General features: G+C 34.6%; 2 protein-coding genes across 3 annotated transcripts; one reads left to right on the forward strand and one right to left on the reverse strand.

Moving 5' to 3' along the window:
- The first annotated feature begins 509 nt into the window (after nucleotides 1–509).
- LOC137717454 (uncharacterized) lies at nucleotides 510–6378 on the forward strand. Of its 2 annotated transcripts, XM_088698947.1 has the most exons (9): nucleotides 520–777; nucleotides 1755–1819; nucleotides 2557–2625; nucleotides 3293–3412; nucleotides 3942–4024; nucleotides 4135–4210; nucleotides 4692–4877; nucleotides 5346–5474; nucleotides 5980–6378. In XM_088698947.1, the coding sequence occupies exons 3-9, from the start codon at nucleotides 2605–2607 to the stop codon at nucleotides 6148–6150; spliced, it is 786 nt and encodes a 261-aa protein (XP_088555073.1). In that variant the 5' UTR covers nucleotides 520–777; nucleotides 1755–1819; nucleotides 2557–2604; the 3' UTR covers nucleotides 6151–6378. The 2 variants fall into 2 exon arrangements, with proteins under 2 accessions (XP_068312935.1, XP_088555073.1); XM_068456834.2 differs by lacking the exon at nucleotides 1755–1819 and having other exon boundaries at nucleotides 510–777.
- Nucleotides 6379–11518: 5140 nt separating this feature from the next.
- On the reverse strand, nucleotides 11519–16865 carry LOC137718692 (protein NRT1/ PTR FAMILY 4.3). The gene is made up of 5 exons (XM_068458238.2): nucleotides 15970–16865; nucleotides 15287–15504; nucleotides 14469–14906; nucleotides 14033–14175; nucleotides 11519–12646 (listed from the first exon to the last, which is right to left on the reverse strand). Exons 1-5 carry the CDS (start codon nucleotides 16106–16108, stop codon nucleotides 11743–11745), a joined length of 1842 nt encoding a protein of 613 aa, XP_068314339.1. The 5' UTR covers nucleotides 16109–16865; the 3' UTR covers nucleotides 11519–11742.
- Nucleotides 16866–20280: the final 3415 nt, after the last annotated feature.

Below are 20280 nucleotides of genomic sequence, written 5' to 3' on the forward strand. Positions count from 1 at the left end.
TAACCTTTTGACATATTCACCAACAAAATATTTTTATTCTTACCTATCCAGTAGAATTATAAAGTAGTTTTGCGTTGTTTTGTTTTATGCCCCATAATGTTTAATCAGATAACATGTTTTCAAGTGAGATGCAGCTTAGTTCGGAAGACTAATGAAAATAGTTTGAAAACTTTGAGTTTTAACGATAAAAACAAAATAAAAGGTAAAGTGAATAGTACCATGATTGACTTTTTAGTGTAAAATATGATTTTTCGTTAAAATAAATAATACCGTAAGCTTTTCGTTAAAGTTCTCTAGATTTTTCTATCATTGTACTAGAATGCTAATTGGTTATTAAGCCAAAAAAAAAATAAATAAATAAAAATACCTTTACATTTACTTTTATAAAATCGGAGCTAAATTAATAGAAAAGGTAAAGTATGGGCCTAGCCCAAATGAAAGTACTTGGACCCAGGCAAGGCCGAGTCCAATTGGTTTAGTCTCCTTTTCTTTTCGGCTGGTTTTTTGCATCGATTGATTGTTTCTGGTCGGTCTGGTTTGGATCCGTCCCTCTCCTTTTTGCTTGCGATTTCTAAACCTCCTCTTCCGATTCCTGCATTGCTCTGTTTTCAGGTTCCTTTTTCTCTTCCAATTCCTGCTTCTGTAAAAAATTCTCAGAACCAACCACCGGATATCATCCCTGAAAAATTGAAAAACATGGAAGGAGAAGGAGGAGAAGAGCTCAGCATACAGGAGCTGGCCTCCAATCTCTCAACCTACAAAGATCAGCTTCACCAGGTCCCCCACTCCACTCTTTTGTCCTTCTTCTTTGTTTCATCTGTTTTTATTCCTATTACGATGTTTAGTTTTCATCGTTGCAGTCGATATATGCTGTGAGTGTGATTAGGGTTTATTTGAATTATTATTTAACTAGGGTTTTTCTTACCATTATACCAATTATGATATAATTAACCTGTTTGGGTTTAACCACTCCCCTCTCTACTTAAAAGAAACAATTTTCCCTGAATTTTGATTGATCTTGTATTGGTAGCAAACCAAACTAAAGAAAGGGAGGAATTTTGAAACTCTGGTTTATAATGCGTGCAGTTGGTGATTGCACTTTAGGAATTGAGTCTACATAATCTACGGTCCGTCTGCATCCTTAGTTATTTGATACACTAGGAATTGAAATCTTTGTACTATTGTATACATGTGTGGTATTTGTTATATAACTTTTTGGCTATTAGTAAACCATGTCCAGATGTATATTGTGAATGATTTTCAGCTTGTTTGTCGATTTTAAATTGTGGGAAAACATTTATTACTCGTACAGCAAATTTCTTCCTTTGCCGTTGAACCTCATGTGTAATGTTTATGTTCTCACCTTGGAATATGAGTCAATGGTTATGGGGAGTGAGCTTTAAGTCTTGAATAGACATGAGATTGGCTTATACACTAAATTCATATCTTCAAGTCCTATCGTTGAGAAAGTATATTTAGTATGTTGTATTGTATGTAATAGTGAGCATTCGAATTAGTGGAAAAGAGTACATCTTTGCAACTACTGCATTTGAATGCGAGCAAATTGGATATTCACTATCTAACAAATGACACAGTTTTATCCTATATAGAAAAGTATATGAAGCCGGCCATTAACTCAACTGTGTCCCTCATCATTTAAGTTTTTGATCTGAAAGAAAAAAAAATTGATGAATTGTTGGGATAGAAGATCAGTCAGTCGAAATAAATAAATGAATTCTTGTGGAGATGTGCAGTTTTACCCCTTTGATGGCGTGTTTGGTTGGAGCATAACAAGAGAATCTTCGACAATGAGGAGAAAGTGGGTGCACTCACTTTGGGATAGAGTTGATTACATACTTCTTCATGGGCTTCTCTTTCAAAATATTTCAAGAACATTCTATATAAAGGGAGTGTTTTGATTGGAGGGCAGTTTTGTACCGAGGGTTCTCTAGGATGCTGTTGTGTCTATTGGTTTAGGTTTTCTCTGGGTTATTTTGTTTCTTCTGTTGTTTTTGGTGTTTGAAGGACTACTTGTCCATGCTTCTTATTTTTCTTTTGTTTTCTCTTACTAAATCTTGTGTTTCTCATAAAAAAAATGAAGTGCCTAGTGCCATGTAATCCCTAATTCTGTTACTACTTTGTAAGAAATAAAAACCATCTTCACCTTTCTCTTAATGCATTTTACAATTCTTTCTTTTTGGTATGTTAGAAGAAAAGAAGGGGTACACCGTACACATGATATCTAGGAGGAGGCTATTCCTTATATAATTTTGGGCATGTTCTGATTCTGTAGTTGGATCTTCTCACTTAAATTTAGTGGGATCCTGAAGTTTGATGTTGCAATGTTACAATGTATGCACAATTAGTTAAGCTTTGCTATTGTCTTTTGATGACTTATTACAAATTTTTACCATGAAAATAAAAATTTGAAGAACGAGTTATTATCTTGTGTTTTCTATATTGAAAATTATATGCTGTAGGTTGCATGGTGATTCATTCTTTGTATTCTCTTGTAGATATGTTTTTTGTAACGATTTCTGCTGTCCTCTGGATCAGGTAAAGGAGCTTTTAGCTGATGATCCTGCAAACTCTGAGTATGTTGATATGGAAAGAGAGCTCAATGAGGTATCTTTTTTTTCTGTTTGTTTTTATATTATATTTTTGTATGTATATTTCATGTACATCTTATCAAATCATTTGCGATTTTGATTCATTCCTATTGGAACTCTCATATTTATTTTTGAGTTTGTAGTGTATAGGTCTATATCTTACAGTTACTGTGTGAAACTGCAAACTGAGGCGACATCTTCTCTGGTCCTTAGGATGACAACCAATAGTAGTTACTGTTATATGGATCTCTAGGTTGTTGATTCAATATCATTCTTCTTTTATTTCTTCCTTCTCTCTTTTGAAGGAATCATGTTGCTCAAACTAGCAACGCCAATTAACTGCTATGGCACCTGTGGAGGTTTGTTTTCTTTACAGGGTTGAATAAGGTGAGGATGGTTTTTATGTTGAATAAAGTTCATACACTTCAGAAAGCGGAATTCTGGAGAATTTAGAATTTAGAAAAAAAAATAGATCCTTAGAGCTTCATAAAGTAGCATGTTACTTCTATCTTGGTTCCTTTGCAGGTGTGCTATGTGTGGTGATGGTCAGCTTTCACATTCTCTTTAAACTGATTTTCGATGTTCACACAGAGATTCTAAGTTTGAAATTTGACAATAAGTTTCTCTTTACGATGTAGGTCTATTTGTATGTATGTTGTTTAAATTTAGGTTTGATAATGCAGGTAATTGCTCTGACAGAAGAACTACTTGCAACTGCAAAGCAAAATCAGAATTCCGGATTAGATTTTGGGACAAGTGATAGTACATCACCTAGTTTGCCCCAGACTCAGAGGAATGAAAATGTAAGTTGACATCCTCATGAATTTTTTTATTTTCGTTTTATTTTTGTGTTTTTTTGTTGTTTTTGTTAGGGAAAATATGCTTTATGCTTTGACAAGGTTACTCCTACAATGAGTTCTGTGGTAAATGGCTATGTGGAAATATGCTTTTTTTGTGCGTGGCTTGAGAATGACTTACATGAACAGAGTTTTGTTTCTCAAAAGGCGCTGGACCGGGGTTCTATATAAAAACTTCCTGCTGTTTACTCAGCATATATTTCAACTTCAGAAGAATTTAAAAGCATACTTGGTAACCCAATGTGGAATTTGTTCCCACATTCACTGACCTTTAATAATGCATGTTATGAAGCTGATACTACTGTAGTGCTTTTTGTAAGGTTTATCTATAGAGATTTTTCCTTTTTATTAAACCCTTTTCAAAAGAATTTTTCTGTTGACCCAAACAAAGCTGGTATTACTGTCATTAGTGTCTTCTTATGTTGTATCTTTCTCGTGGCCTGTTGTGGTTACGTTATAAGCATTCCTCGTGCAGGATTCAGGGAATAGTTCCGATTATCATGACAAGTTTTCTGTTGGCACAAAAGTTCAAGCTGTTTGGAGTGAAGATGGGGAGTGGTATGTGAGAAAAAAATAGAGATTGTTTCAGTAGATTTGTGTTTACAATTTTCTACATTTGCTTTACCTTTCTTTTCTTTTTGTCTGTGGTTGATTAGTTGAATGTCCAGGTATGATGCCACAATCGAGTCTCTTACTCCAAATGGGTATTTCGTTACTTATGATAGCTGGGGGAATAAAGAAGAGGTATGGTTTCTCATACACATTGAATTAATATGTTTTTAATTCATTAAGACATTCTTCTTTCTATTGATCTTGTTCATATCGAGGTTGAGAGAGAGAAAGAGGTTGAATTGTTAAGGTAGTTGTCTTTAAAATCTGGTTTTATGATATTTATTTTCTTTGATTGAAACGTGTTTTATTCCAGTGGAATGAAGGTTTATCTGTTCATACATAGAATTGACATTGTGAATAGAGTGATGCTTTATTTACTTTTTGAAAGTTACGTCACCTATTATTCAATTTTGAAATGACAACATAGTTTTATCCTTTTCTCGTCTTAAAATTTGCGATGAAGTTAACTTAATATTTGAGGTTGTGGATCACTTTTGTTTTCATGACTGATCTCCATTTTTTAATGCATGTCCTTACATTTATTTTGGCTCATACGTCCTTCTTCTTTTAAAATGTAATTGTGGTCAGCCACTGATACTTTTTCTTACTTCAGGTGGATCCAGACAATGTAAGACCAATTCAAGAAGGGGCTGTCAATGCATTGCTGGAAGCTGAAAGGGTTGCTGAGGCCACAAAACAAGCACTCAAAAGGAAGATTGCACAAGCTGCTTCTGTTGATTTCCAATCACGAAGTTTACCACCAAAACTTCGTATAGAACCTGATGATCCAGAGGATGTGGTATTTTATCTATCTGTCTAAAACTATTTGGTAGGTTTTTTACTGTACAAAAGTGTGGATGTGGTAAAATATTCTTAGGACAAAAATGGTGGTCCAAAAGTTAAAATCTCAGGGCATGTTTACTTAATAGAAATGGAATAAGGAAGGAATGGGAACTTAAAAATAGGAAAAGGAAAGGGAATTGGATCAACTGATTCTTGATATTGAAGTATTTATTACAGATTTTAAGAGGAAGTTGACACTTTTCCGATTCCTTGCGTGCTAGTAAACACAGTGGAAGGTTTGGAAGTGAACTGATTCCCATTCCTATATTTTAGTGCTAGTTTGGTAGCAATCAAATTTTTTTTTTTTTTTTGGCATCTTCTATTATTTTCTTAAACCCTAAAAGTTATGGTATATTGTTTTTAAATGTGTTCTGACAACTTTTTTTTTTTGGGGACTAATTCTTGCCAACTTCAAAATCTACAGAAAGTTACCAAACGCAAAAAGATACATGCTTTCAAATCGAAGATGAGGATGGAACAACTGGAAGTTACACAGAATAAACGTCAAAATGCTTGGCAACAGTTCCAAACAACCAAAGGCAAGACTAAGAAGGTATGTTTGCTTGACATTTTGAATTTCAATGTGTTTGCACTATTGTCTGGTTGCTGTTTTTCAAGGGACAAGAATATCGGCTGCTTTAATTTGTCTGTGCGCCTCTGGAGTGTTTCCAAATTTTTACTTTGGTAGCTTTTTCTTCTTTTGGAGTGCTTGTCTGAATCAAAATAGTGTTTTCAAAGGCGGTGAGTTGCCTTAAGTGTGCCTCATCACAAGAGGTGAACACATTACAGATTAGATAAACTGTTGCAACTGTCTCGTTTTAAACTTCTCTTATTTTGTAATGAAATGCTCCATTATAGGTTTAAAAGACAAAAAGGTAGCATTTTGTTTATCTTGTTAGTGAGCTCTTGTCGCCGTTGTACTTGTACCTATTAAAAAGGGTTTTACCTCACAAATCGTAATGATCAATTTTCAACTAGCTTGTTTCTCAATAATTGTTTTGGTATTTAAGCAGACATTTGGGTCACTTATCCAGAGCTATAACTTGTTACATTTTCAGATTGGTTTCTTTTCTGGACGCAAGCGTGAGAGCATTTTCAAGTCTCCTGATGATCCTTTTGGGAAGGTTGGGGTGACTGGAAGTGGGAAGGGCTTGACGGATTTTCAGAAGAGGGAAAAACACTTGCACCTTAAAGGGGGAGCGGGTGAGAATGATGAAGAGGCTCCTTAGGTCCATAGACTCCCTGCACTTGCTTAGTAACGAAGAAAACCAATCTACCTACCCTCCATGTACCTTGTGAAAAGGTTTAGTCGGAACTTGTTAGCTCAAAACCCGTGGTATGCCATTGCCATATGTATTGTTCTTACCCTCGTGTCGTGGTTATTATTGCCTTATGAGTTGTATTGTGTTACGCGTTTATGTCTTGAAATGAAGCAATGGTTTGACTCCCATTGATTTTGATCCGTGTGAAAAACGGTTTTTACATTTACTTTCCATGCACTCTGCTCTGCGCCCCCGTCTCGGTCGGAAAAGACTTGAAAGGAAAAGCAAGAAGGGATACGTGTGATGAAAACGAACAACTCTCCGAACTCTATTTGACAAGTCCTACCAGGTCTGTATAGACTTAATTACAAGGATTCATGAAATGAAATCAACAAAAATATTCTCCTTCCACCATTTGCCAGCATCATGACCAAAGTTGATCATCCGCTCCGGGGCTTCGAATTTCCCTTCACGGCCTCTTGAAGTGTTAAAAATCAATTTCCTCCAGTCCTCGCAGTACTTCATTCCTCGCAGAAAAAACTCGCATACAGATTCCAGTCATATGTATAATGTATGTATGCTATCAGAACAAAATCACAAAGGAACTGACATATTTGCCACCAAAACGTTTCATACACATGGAGGCATGAATGGTATTGGTGAATTGATCGATGCATATTAACAGTGTCCTTTATACCACTCTATATGTACACTCTCATAATGTATATGTATTAATTTGTTAGCAAACTCATGAATCAACAAAATGATGCATACTCTTGATATTCAAATAACCATTCACAACTAACGATTGATGCATACAAGACATTTAATATTCACACATGTATGCACTATTGTTTAAGAACAACCAAAATCAACAAAGAAGATGGGTTCAATTCATCTGGACAAATCAATCCTTAATGGAAAAATCATGAGAGTTCACAACTAATATCACATGTAAGAATAATTTGATCTCTAAAAATAACATAGAGGATGAAGTCATAGCCGACTTCGACAATAAACTTCTCCTCTCTTGTTGAAACAATATCAGATTTACAGTAGGTCTGAGTCCAATAATAAGCGTGTTATTCTATAAGAGCAGTAACTACTACTTATATTGAAATAATCCTTTTGATTTTCTATTAAAAGCAGTATAGGAAACTGACATACAATTCCAATTCAACTATGAGTGCTAAGTAAAAAGATTCACTTAAAATTTCAATTTCAAACTGATTAGAACAATTTTAAACTCTTTAATAAGAACACTATGACTAGTTCTAACTCTCACTATCATACTCACTTTCTAACACTAAATTCTAGATGTGCTAGAAGACACATGATATTTAGACTAGTGGGTTGTGGCTATGGAGGAACATGTAGAATGTAGTTTGAGGTGGCATGCTAACAATTAATCGGGCCAGCGCTTAGGAGATACAATTGGGGTTGAGGCATTTTCACAGACCTAATTGAAAAGCAGGGATTATTCAGTGCACAACTTAAAGGACATAAACATCCTGATTCATGAATTTGAAACGCAAAAAAGTTAAAGTCGACGTAAAAAAGTTAAAGTTGCAGTACTTTGTGTTCGTGGTGGTGAATCTGCCGATGGAGAGGGGGAGGGGGCCTCCTTAGACAGACATGCTAATCTTTTGGCAAACATATGGATTATGGACGTAGCATTTGCACGAGAGAAGTTTCGTTTAAAAGGATAGCAAAGGGGGCCCTTATATTTTTCATCTTTATATAGGAGTCCGACACCACCAACATCAAAACATGTTTGAGACATGTCTCTCGTTGAAAAGGGGGCCCTTATTTTCACTGCTGTTGAAAAGTAATACTCATCATCATGTTCCTTATGCATGCATGCATCACCTCATGCCTCATGGTGGTTAGATTTCCTCTACACTCTTCAGCCTACAGGTGGAGGAGAGGAGACTCTCGATCCCTCTCCCTTAATTTCAAGTAACAAATCATCACTTCACTACAGTAACAATAGCTAGCCTACCACTTGCGTATTTGCCTTTATCACATTCAGAGAATCAAAGGATAAGCCACGATGCGAGATATCCTCCTTCCCTTTTCTTAATTACTCAAATTCCTTCCTTGCATAGAAGAAAAAACCAGGTCCATTCATTTCGAATGATATATTGCCAAACATCAAACATCTTTCATCTTAATTTGGCACCCACTCAATATGCATGGTTCTACATCTTAATTATATAAATATGTTTGGTTTCTTTCCAAGTAAAACGTTCAAAGTGATTTGAAATGTATTCAATATGTACTTGCCTACGGGGGTGCTTTCTTTGGGGAGGGACTAGTATGCTATTAATAAAAAGAGGTATGGATAACACTTAATTTGAACGTTGACAATGTAATGCAATCACGTCAAATTATATTATTCTACCTTTATAATCTAATACGACGTCCACAACATTAAAACCAACATTGTTATAGTAATAACATCATTTTGTGTAATTAGTTATAGCGTGATTATTATATAACATCAGAGTGTAAATTAACAATTATAGTGTAACTGTAATTACTTGTTTTGTGTGTTTACAACTATTATATGTTATGGTAGGGAGGTCATAAGTGACTTACGATGTTTTGTAATTTCATGACGTTTCCTAGTAATAATTTACATCTATGTTGTAATAAGACATGCATGTGTAATAATCAACGTTGGTAGTGTAATGGAAACATGTCTTAAGTATTAACTATAACTTTACCATGACCATATTACAATATAAAGGTAGAATATTATAGTTGAACATGATTGCTTTGCAACTATCAATGTTCAAATTAGATGGTACTTATACTCTTTTTTTTATTAGGGAACTTTAATAAAAAGGGCTTCTTTAAACTTTTTATTAACCAAAAACCATCTATTAATTTTATATAATAAAAAGAGCTTAAACTTTAATTAAAAGGACTTAAATTTTAATATAAAGGACAACAATTTAACATAAGAATTTAAAAAAAAAAAAAAAAACCAAAAAGTAAAACTGACGCACCGAGTCCGCACGTCACATCACCCACACAAACTCATAGAGGTGGATTGTCTGCCCTCCCATTTCTATACTCTTCCCATGCCCTCCTGTGATGTGTGGTCACGGTTAAGCCACGTTAACATTTTATATTAATTTTTTTGTAAAAATAATAAAACAAAAAGTAATAGGAATATAAAATGTTGACGTGGCTTAACCGTGACCATACAAACAGAAGGACATGGGAGAGTATGGAAATGGAAGGGCAAACAATCCACCTCCCAAACTCACTACCCCATCGTCCTGAACCTCCCCCTCTCTCTCTCTCTCTCTCTCTCTCTCTCTCTCTCTCTCTCTCATATTCTATTAATTTTCTTTGTCAAATCACCATTTCATATCGACTTTTTCTCTTCTTTCTCCTCTCGCATTTCACCACTCCCCACTCATCTTCTGCTCTTACTCAATAAACAATATACTTTTTTGTTTTTTGTTTATTGTTTGTTTATTTGACCATTGTTTCGTAATTTTCTTAAAACAAATTAAGTAATAATATTACAAGATTAAAAATAAATAAAAAATTGTAATTTTTTTTAGAACAAATTAAGTAATAATACTACCAAGGCCAAAAATAAAGAAAATTCGTAATTTTTCAGTTTTAAGAACATTAGCACTATTACTATTTCTTAACTAAACATTGACTACTTAAAATGAACACTATTTCTTAAATTAAACACTGACTATATCTTAAACCAAACATTAGTACTATCACTATTTCATAAACTGAACACGAGTACTATCACTATTTTGTAAATTAAACACTGACTATTTATAAAACGAACACTAGTACTATCATTATTTCGTAAACTAAACACTGACTATTTCTTAAATGGAACACTAGTACTATCACTGTTTCGTAAACTAAACACTGACTATTTCTACCGAACACTAGTACTATCACTATTTCATAAACTAAACACTAACTATTTATCAAACGAACACTATTACTATCACTTTTTCGTAAACTAAACACTGACTATTTCTTAAACGGAACACTATTACTATCACTGTTTCGTAAACTAACTATTTATCAAATGAACACTAGTACTATTATTGTTTTGTAAACTAAACACTGACTATTTCTTAAACGGAATACTAGTACTATCACTAGTTCGTAAACTAAACACTGACTATTTTTTAAACCGAACACTAATACTATCACTATTTCGTAACTAGTACTATCACATTCGTGTTTGTTATTTGACATTCCTCTCAATCAATTTATTTGATTTTCCTTTTTTTTTTTTTTTTTTTCCACACAAACTGAGTCATCTCTTCCCCTCCTTTTTCCTGTTCACCTTCTTCAACCTTCTCTCTCCATTTACGCATACAAAAATACCCACATCAGTTTTGGTCACCCACGTACAAAAATACCCACATCAGTTTTGGTCACCCACGTACAAAAATACCCACATCAGTTTTGGTCGCCCATAACCTAGACCAAATTGAACCTAGCCCACCCCTTGTAAACCCACCGAGATGCGAGTTTGACAGTGTCACAAGAACAACTTTAGCAGAATTTGTTAGAGTTTTAGATGCTGACATTGGTGTTAGACTACTCGAGAAGAAGATGGCACAAGCATCTATGTCTACCAAAATTAATGAAGCAAGTTGCCTCATTTGGTACTGTAACCCACCATTTTCTAACTTTTATCTGAATTTAATGAAGCAAGTCCCTTGGAAAGGGCTGAATATGGACGTGTAAAGAGAGAGAGAAAACGTTGAAGAAGGTGATGAGCTTTTGCATTACAGACTACACGTGGTTCTCTTCGGTTCTAACTCTGATGAATTGCTTGGCGTGCGTTGCACGCGCTTTGGTTGGATTAGTTTATGTTTTTCTTCTTTTTAATCTTTTGTCCTTATCATTAAATAAAGTTATTAGGTGGTTTTTGATTAAAACTTAAAGTTTTGAAGCCATTTTTATTAGTTTTTCTTTTTTATTAAAGAGTACCGTAGAATTTCCAAAAAAAGAAAAAAGAAATATAAGACGAGTGCACATTAAACACGGCCCGACCTTAGAGCATATATGTAATGAGAGATGCAAAATTTTGGAATAAGCATTTTCATTTTTGGTTAACCGGAAAGCTCTCATATGAATGAAATCTAATATACTCATAATGGTTAGAAAATGTAAAATTTACAATTTATTTTTATTTTTATTTTACATCTCAAAGACGAGACCTATCAGTCAAAGAGAAAAAGGTGAATGTGGTCCAAATTACATCTCTCACTAGAGTAGATTTCACGTTTACATCTTACAGAAATATATATAAAACATATCTAAATACAAGTTTTACATCTCAAACTTTGCATCTCTCCATTATATATGCTCTTATTGATATAGAGTAATTTGGATACAATACATGCATAGCATGTGAGTAGTGCATATTATAAAGGTTACATATATGTGTGTACGCTGTAGATCAATGAGAGCCTCAATCGAGCGCTATATACATTAATCACCTTCATTAATCCACAGTTATTTTCTTAAAAACCCTAAATATTCTTAAATAAATTATGGTATATTATCATCCAGTCTATGATGGTTATAATCTTCCATGCGAGCAGTGTCATGACCATGCAGCTGGGGTAGTGCACTTGGTGCTGATGAAGATGACGGGGTGTGAGAGTACCAGTGAGACCAAAATAGATAGTTGAGGAAGTTGAGGAAGCTGAGGCCTGCCAGCAACCAATAGAAAAGGTCCAGTCTGTCTTTGTTGAGATTATTGTCACCCAGCCAACCACCACCAACGCCACCACCTGAGGATGTTGTGATCTTATTCACCAGAGAGACGAGCAGGGAGCTCAGGTAAAACCCAAATGAATAGGAGCAATAGGTCAAGGCAGTTAAAAATGCTTGCATCCCTTTCAAGGATTGTTTGTAAAAGAACTCAATGAGGCCTACGGCAGTGAGCATTTCCGATAATCCAAAGATCAAGAATTGTGGGGTGATCCAAAAAATGGAAATTATTTGGTTCGAATGAATAGCTGCATCCCTTCTCTTTTTCTCCATGATAGCAGCCGCGATCATCGAAAACGTCGCAGAAAAGAGTCCAAACCCTATTCTCATTAATGGGGAGATACCAGAATCGTGACCGGTGAATTTTCGAGCAAATGGAACAAAGAAAGTATCATAGAGAGGGACAAGGATGAGAAGAATGATGTAAGGGATGGATTGAAGTGAAGCTGGAGGGATATGGAAGGATTTGGTTAGCTTGGTGTTCATCATACTTCCTTGTTGGACCGAGAAAGTTTGGAGCTGAGCCAAAATTGTGTTGAAAATTATGGTGGAAGCAAAAATTGGGATGACTGAAAGAAGTATTTTTACTTGCTTCACTTGAGTAACGGTGCACAATCTCCACGGACTTTCCTTTGAGTTAGTGCGATCTTGAATTTTAATGCTGGCCTTGTCCAAGAACCTGATCATCATTAATTAATATGGAAGATATTACTTAAGCATGCGTGATTACAAGAAAACACAATACACATTTATACAAGCATTCTCAAGTAACTATCATGGCTATAGCTAGTTGTTGGACAACTACTAGGCACAAAAAACTTAAGGAAATTGGCTAAAATAATTAATGAACTAATTTCAATTGGTGAAATGATGACTTTTAGTATCTAATTGATATGTAGTTAGTCTTTGATCGATTTATCGTCGTTGTTTTGATTTTGAACACTTTAGAAACTAGAATTTGTGAATTCACCGTTGCAGCCAATTTTCAAAAACTTAAGCTAGCACAGAATGATTGAACAATATATGTCAAGTAAACATGACAGTCATACAATCATGTAATGTTATTAATTAGGTGTTACAATGTGGATGAATGACATTAATTTACAGTATGATATTGACATTTCAACCTAGTAATATAAATGCATTTGCAACACCACGTAATGATACACCAAAAACAAGGCTACCTTTTGAGAATCATATCAACAAAAAGAAGAACCCAAAAAAAAAAAAAAAAGAGAAAAATGTATAGTTCTTTAAAGGATAACGCTATCCATACAATCATTTTTATTTTTTACACATTTATTTTAATTTTTAGTTGTTAGATTAAATGAATTGAAAATGAGTAATGATAAAAAAAATAATAATAAATATGTGTGAGAAGTAAAATTAGATATTTGAGAAACAAAAACAAGTGTGAATAAAACTATCATTCTTTTAATTTCATAACAATCTCAATGCAATGAACGATTTTTTTAAAAGGAAACAGATCCTAGGGATCAATTGATAGCAACCCTTCATCAAAGATCTTGCAACCACAGTTTTTTTTATATTATATATATATATATATATATATATATTTTACATACAATGAGGCTTGAAAATATAAAATATATTCAATTATAACTGCACAATTTTTGATGAAGGGTTGATATCAATTGATCCCTTAAATTCTCAGTGAGAAGATCTAGAGAGGATATGTTTCCATCTTAAAAAAAAAGGGACTGTTTTTACACTTGGGAAAATAATTGGCCGAACTAAAAGACATGCACACGATGCATGGAAAACAAGATGCTGTCATTGAAGGTCAAAAAATAATAGAAATAAGGTTATACATGTTTTCCCCTATTGTATTTGGGACATGGGTCCTCTCATAATTAATGTATTTTAATTTATTAAATTCATATATTTGGGTGATTTAAATTTGATTTAATTATGAAAATTATTATAATTTTTAAAATAAATTCTTATTTATAATCTTTAGATCAAATTTCAATAACTCAAATACGTAAATTTAATTAATTACAATACATGAATCCGAACAGGATCCATGTCCTTGTATTTGTACCTGAACTTTTCAGTGTGAAGAAAGCTGCCAGCGTCAGTAGAGAAAGTAGCATTGTCATTTAGCGCATTGTTTTGGCTTCCATGAAGCATCTGTGGATTAGATGGACAGACCTGCTTTCTCTTTAGTATCGCAGCCACAAAAACCTAAAAGGAAAATAATAAGATATTATATTTTCATTTGTTTACGTGCATGTGTAGATTCTCAAATTATTCGACAACCCACATGTTAATCTCTTTTTTTTTTTTTTTTTTTAAACATGATAATCCAACAAAATTGCATACCGACACATGCACATCAAAACAGTATATATATTTATAACCGATTATATGAACTATTCCTGATTGACCCGTGAGATATGTTGGATTCCATATAGATTACTAATTAATTAAAAAGATTAAATTGAAAATTTTAATTAGTAAAAGTTCAGATACTATACTTGAGCAATGGGAGTGAGTATGCTTCCTTGAGGTCGTTTGTTCCTGTAATATAGGGTGCCAGAAACCAAGCTGATCAACCCCATCGCCATGGCGGCTGCTGAGACTCCAAAGCCAACATCCATTCCAGAGTGAGTTTGGACCCACACGAGAAGAGTGAGGGCGACGAGTTCACCCATGGAAAAGGCAAAGTAGGCAGCATTGAAATAGGTGGAGAGTTTCTTGGACTGCTTTGGGTCATCTGGGTTGAACTGGTCAGCCCCGTGAGCAATCATGTTAGGCTTCATACAGCCACTCCCCAATGCCACCAAGTAAAGTGCTACGAAGAAGATTAGTGACTTGAACCCTTTTGCCACTACACACTCGTCTCCGTTATTAACGTTGCATGGGGGTGGCTTTAGCTGCGGAACATGAGCTTGGACTGACAATAATATGAAACCCTGCATGCAAGCACATGCGCACAAATTCAGCAGACATACATATATCATCATGTACAAAAATGAATCAATCAATCATTTGTTCACATGAATTAATTAATTGAGTACGTAGAGATATTACTCAATCAATAATTGTTAAAAAAAATAAGTGGTCATCATATTTGAATATGTGATTTTATTTTTAGCGGTATTATTCTGTCACTCTAACTGACTCGTAGCATAAACAAGTTCAGCAAAGAATTTGTTGTAGAGAGAGACAGAGGGCGTGAGGGAGAGACAAAATTAAAAGGGATGGATAAAAAATTAAAAAAAAATAAAAAAAAAAAGACAAAAATGGTGAGATCATGATGAGGGAAGGCTGAGCTTTAAGCAAGGTAGCTCACCGAAAGTTCCACAAAACCAAAGATAAGCATGGTCCAGAAACTCCCAAGATAAGAATCAGAGACGTAGCCACCAACTAGGGCTAAGAGAAAGACAGTTCCAATAAAGTTCGTCACTACGTTGGCTGAATTTGACAGAGAAAAGTGCATCTCATTTATCACGTATGTTATGAGGTTGTTCCCAACTGCAGCAATTCCCATTATCTCAAATGATTGAAGCCCTGTGCATGAAAACAAAAATATCATACAAACTTAATTACGAACGTTAAAAACATACGAAAAAGAAAAAAAAAGAGTAATGAACTAACTCCTTAATCGTAATGAATTAGTACAATCTATGGGAGAGCTTTAATTTGCTTAATTTAATAGAGTTTTAGTAAAGTAATTAAGTAGATGACGAGTTTGACCAAATTATTATGATTAACATATTGTATAAATTAGCTCAAATCCTTCATCTTTTGATGTAAATATATCGTTATATTAAAATAAAATATCATAATAATTAGGGTGCGGCTTTCTTTTTCATTTGAGAAAAGGTGTGGTTCATAAGCTAAATCAAGAAACCATTTTCAGTGTGAGTCTGAATAATTAGTTATCACAAAAGTTATATACAGGAGAAAATGCATTAAAAAAAATACCAAATGAGAGAAAGTAATTAGAAGAAGATATAGAGGATGTGGCTATACCAAGAACAAATGCAGCAGCTCTCATGCCACCATGCTTGGTAGGATTGGAAGGTCTGCCTCTCCAATCAACAGTCATCTCTTCCGCCATTTCAGATGTGTCAATGGCCTCAACTTTGTGGTTCTGCCTCCTTTGTTCCATATCTATAGATGCCCCTGCTGCTATATATATATATATGTGTGTGTGTGTGTCTCTCTCTCTCTCTCCCTAAATTTGGCCAAACTAGGAGGGAGAGGGAGAGGGAGAGGGAGATAGATGGGGAATAGTAAAGGAGGGCTGTTAAGGTTGTTGCCTTGTGTTGGTCTCAAGCTAATAATTCTGAATTGGAAGCAATTGGGTTGTTCTAAATTTATAAGCCAAGAGCCAAGCTCCTTGTGCCGTGGGATTGTAAGTAAAACCAAAATATTAAATCCACACGCACTATAACCATGTGGATAACACTTCATCCAGGAAAAAAAGGCTCCGCGCAGCTACAAGTCCCAACTTCCTATCTAGCTAGCTTTTTCTACCACTAATGATCTCATTAGAGTACTGCTCCAATGTTCTTTTCTAATTGAGCTAATAAGTTAAATTTAAGCACTAATAATCTTACTAATTAAGAGTATCTCCGATGTGCTTTTTAGTTGAGCTCTTAAGTTAAAAGACTTACTCAAGTTTAGTTATGGTTCCTAAACAGCTAAACTCTGATAATATAGCTCATAGGGTCCTCCAACTCCACCTAGTGTCACATAGTTGGTCCTTCCGTTAACTCCGTTAGTTTTTCTGTCAATATAAAGTTAAAATAGTAATCTGACCTCACAAAGTTAGAGAACTAAAACTAGAAGAAAAAAAAAGAAAAGAAAAGAAGTGAGGGTGGTTGGATTACACGGTCTGGGGGTTGTTTGGGGTTGTGCTGTATGAGGGAGAAGGCGGGGGAGGTTTGGGATTGCATGATATGGGGGAGGAGGAGAGGAGACCAGAGGATCGAGGAATTATCCATGAGACAAGGTTGGTTGAAGCAGGCGTGGTCTACGCTCTCCATTGCATTGTTATTCTTACTGGCAGCTTGACTAGACAGAGTAAAAAGTTGTCGGTAAATGTTGAAAATCACTTTATGCATGTTGAAAATCACTTAATTTCTTCTAGTAAAGTTATTGTTTTCCAATAAATTTCCTGTTTTTGATTGAACTCCAAACCCTCCTTTTAACAATGAAAAAAAAAACTCCAAACCCTAAGAATTTGCTCATTAATCCACGACAACGGCATCGAACTTGAGAGTCAAAACTTGAAAGTCCACTCAAAAGTCTCGAGGCATCCAAACCTAAAACTTAATTCAGGTTAGAGAAATCATCTTTTTAGATCATATTTTATAAATCACATAATGTAGCGGTTGATGATTAGATTTCTTCTTTAAACCAGTATCTGTCGATTGCTGAAAACCTATCAACCACTACAAAATCACTCCCGATAAGAGAATAACTGCATGATAAACTAGCTACTAAACGCACTACAGAATCACTCCTGATAAGAGAATAATTGCATGATAAACTAGCTACTAAACGGAAAAGACTTTTGAGTGCTCATTATTCAATAGGATATTTCACGTGTCATAAAATAAGTGAATGAATACGAAAAAATATAGTATTTCATATGCTTGTATTATGATATGTGGAGTATCCCTTGAATATCAGTACTTGAAAAAATCTCTCCTAGTAAACAATTGATCTTCTTAACACATGGCATTAATGTATGAGTTTGGCCGCAGGTGAACTCTGTGCTCAAATTCATACCTACTACTACGGTATTTATTGTACATATGAATGTGTTTATTATATATTTTTGATGTAAGGTGTGGTTTGATACATTGACCCAAAAGCTAAAGGTATGGTTTGATCTTCAAGTACAAGGAAATATGTTATACATGTGTTGAGTAAAAAGGGGGAGACAAAGTGGAGACACAACATATGAACATCCTAAGTGGATCCCAACACACATAATATTACCACTGCTATATCCTGTTTTCCTACCACACCTTCAAGTCAATATATATCCACATCCAAAAGGTGTTTGTTATTGATTGGTGTTCTTTTTTTTACCAGTTGATCACCACTAGGCACTACCACTATGGAAAGTGAGGAAGACTATTTTTACTCCCGTTCACTCGGATTTACTCTAGATCTCTGTTTCCGTAGCTCCGGGTCAAGAGATTCTGATTGTGCAAGAGAGTGAGAAAGAGATCTGGATTGTTCAAGTTTTTAGAATTTTGTGAAGTGGACCAATGAATAGGCTAATAAGGGTGGTAAGATTGAAATTAAGTGGTCAAAATCTCTTGATTTGCAAGTTTTATACACAGAAATATGGAGTGGAACTCATTCCCTTTTAACTCCTCAATCAACAATTCCATCACTTAATCAAATCTTGTTTGGTAAGTGACTGCCAACTTTTGTAGGAATTGCGTTGTATATTCTTTGGAAAAGAACAAGAAGCCGCAAGACTTTTGGTAAAAGTTCTACCTTATTTGTTTTGGAGATAAAGTTGGATTATAATGATATATGATGGCCATTGCAGTCGATTACCGTATTGCTTCAACCATGCACAAAAAACAAATTATTGACAGAAAAAAAAATGCACAAAATGAATTTGAGGGAAAGAGTGTCTTGTGGGAATATCCAAACGACCTTGTCACAATGTTTGGATGCACTAACTAGTAAAAATGGACCACATCGGGTGACTGTAGGGAGCACATCAATTTTTTAACGATACAAGTGATATTTTACTCTAAACGAAATTAAGAGGAGAGGGTAAACACATAGCACAGTCGTTTGAAGATGAATAATCTAATTAACCACCAGATTGAACAATTATAGGTTTCGCCAGAATAAAAAAAGCGCCCAGAATAATAAACACTGCAGGTTTTTACAATTTGGCCATATATATGTGCTATATATATTGGTATATAGACAATATATGGTTAGCGTAGGCAGATTAGTTATAAAGTGAACATATGTACTCCTCTTATGCCTCTGAGATCATTGTCTTGAGCAAAAATTTGTTGCATTATCTTTTGTCTTACATCGACAAATGTTAGATATGTCTAATTAGTGGGGAGAGCATTAGCAAATAACAATATTGCAATTACATGTTTAAGGCATTTAATTAATTGCCCCAATTACATGTTTAAGGCATTTAATTAATTGCCCCAATGGAGGGTTTAGTGTGTGCATCTTGTTTAATTAACATGTGATTTGCTTAAAGAAAGAGTGACTTCCAACCACGTAGGCGGTAGGCCACGGAAGATGGAGTGGACGGAAACTTGGTGTGATTTTCAACTCTTGGACTTGGGTGGTGGTTTCTTCTGTGCATACACCAATAGTCCACAGTAGCCTGAACTTGGACATTTTTTTTTTTATTTTTTTTTTTTTTTATTTTTTTATTTTGTAACATAGAAGGTATTCTCATGCAGTTTTGGTATCACTGTCACATGATGGGACAATATATATTTGATTCTAACATTTAATTTTTAAACCAAATGGTACACCAAAACAGAGCTAATAACCATAAAAATAACAACAGTAAGAGTTCAAACTTGAATTAAAGTTAGTGTACGCCAATATGTCAACACATGAAGAAGTCAACAGTTGGCCGAACTTGGACATAAGTCCTCTCATGAGCCTCACGCATGTACAAATGAAAAAGCCACTTTTGGAGCGTTTGGACCAAATAAAAAAGGGCAGGAGCATTATCATAAATTTATTAATTCTCTGCTCCATAGTCGACCGTTTTGAAAATATGTAGGAATGTGTATTTGTTAAGGTCAAAAAGTCCCTTAATTGGATCGATTGAGGGAGAAAGTTGGTAGGTGGACATGCACAACTCTAAAGGCTAAAGTAAGCTAATCTAGCTAAGCCTTGTAAGAGCATCTTCAGTTAGGAACTCTATATGGGGTTCGAAAAGTGATGAATCTAATCCAATTTAGAGTTTCAAGGAATCTTGGAGGCTTTATAAAAGAATATATCCCAATGAGGGGTTATATATTTCGGACTCTATATGGGGATATATATATATTTATTTATGTAGTAATTTGATTAAGTGATGATTTTTTTTTTTTTTGTGTTAGTTTTTCTTAAGTTGATTTTTGAACGTGCTATCTTAATTTTTTTTATAGACCTTTCAACCTAAAAAGTTCAAAATGTCACAAAGTTAGATTTAATCACTTATGAATTGTTCATTGGATTAGATTCTCTTATCTCAATCTCATCCATTGAAAGAAACAAATCACCACTTCGCCATTTGAAATAATTCGATTTTTCACGTATAACACAACAATTTACCTA

Source organism: Pyrus communis, chromosome 8 (assembly GCF_041283825.1).
Source record: "Pyrus communis isolate YQ-2024b chromosome 8, ASM4128382v1, whole genome shotgun sequence".
NCBI lineage: Eukaryota > Viridiplantae > Streptophyta > Magnoliopsida > Rosales > Rosaceae > Pyrus > Pyrus communis.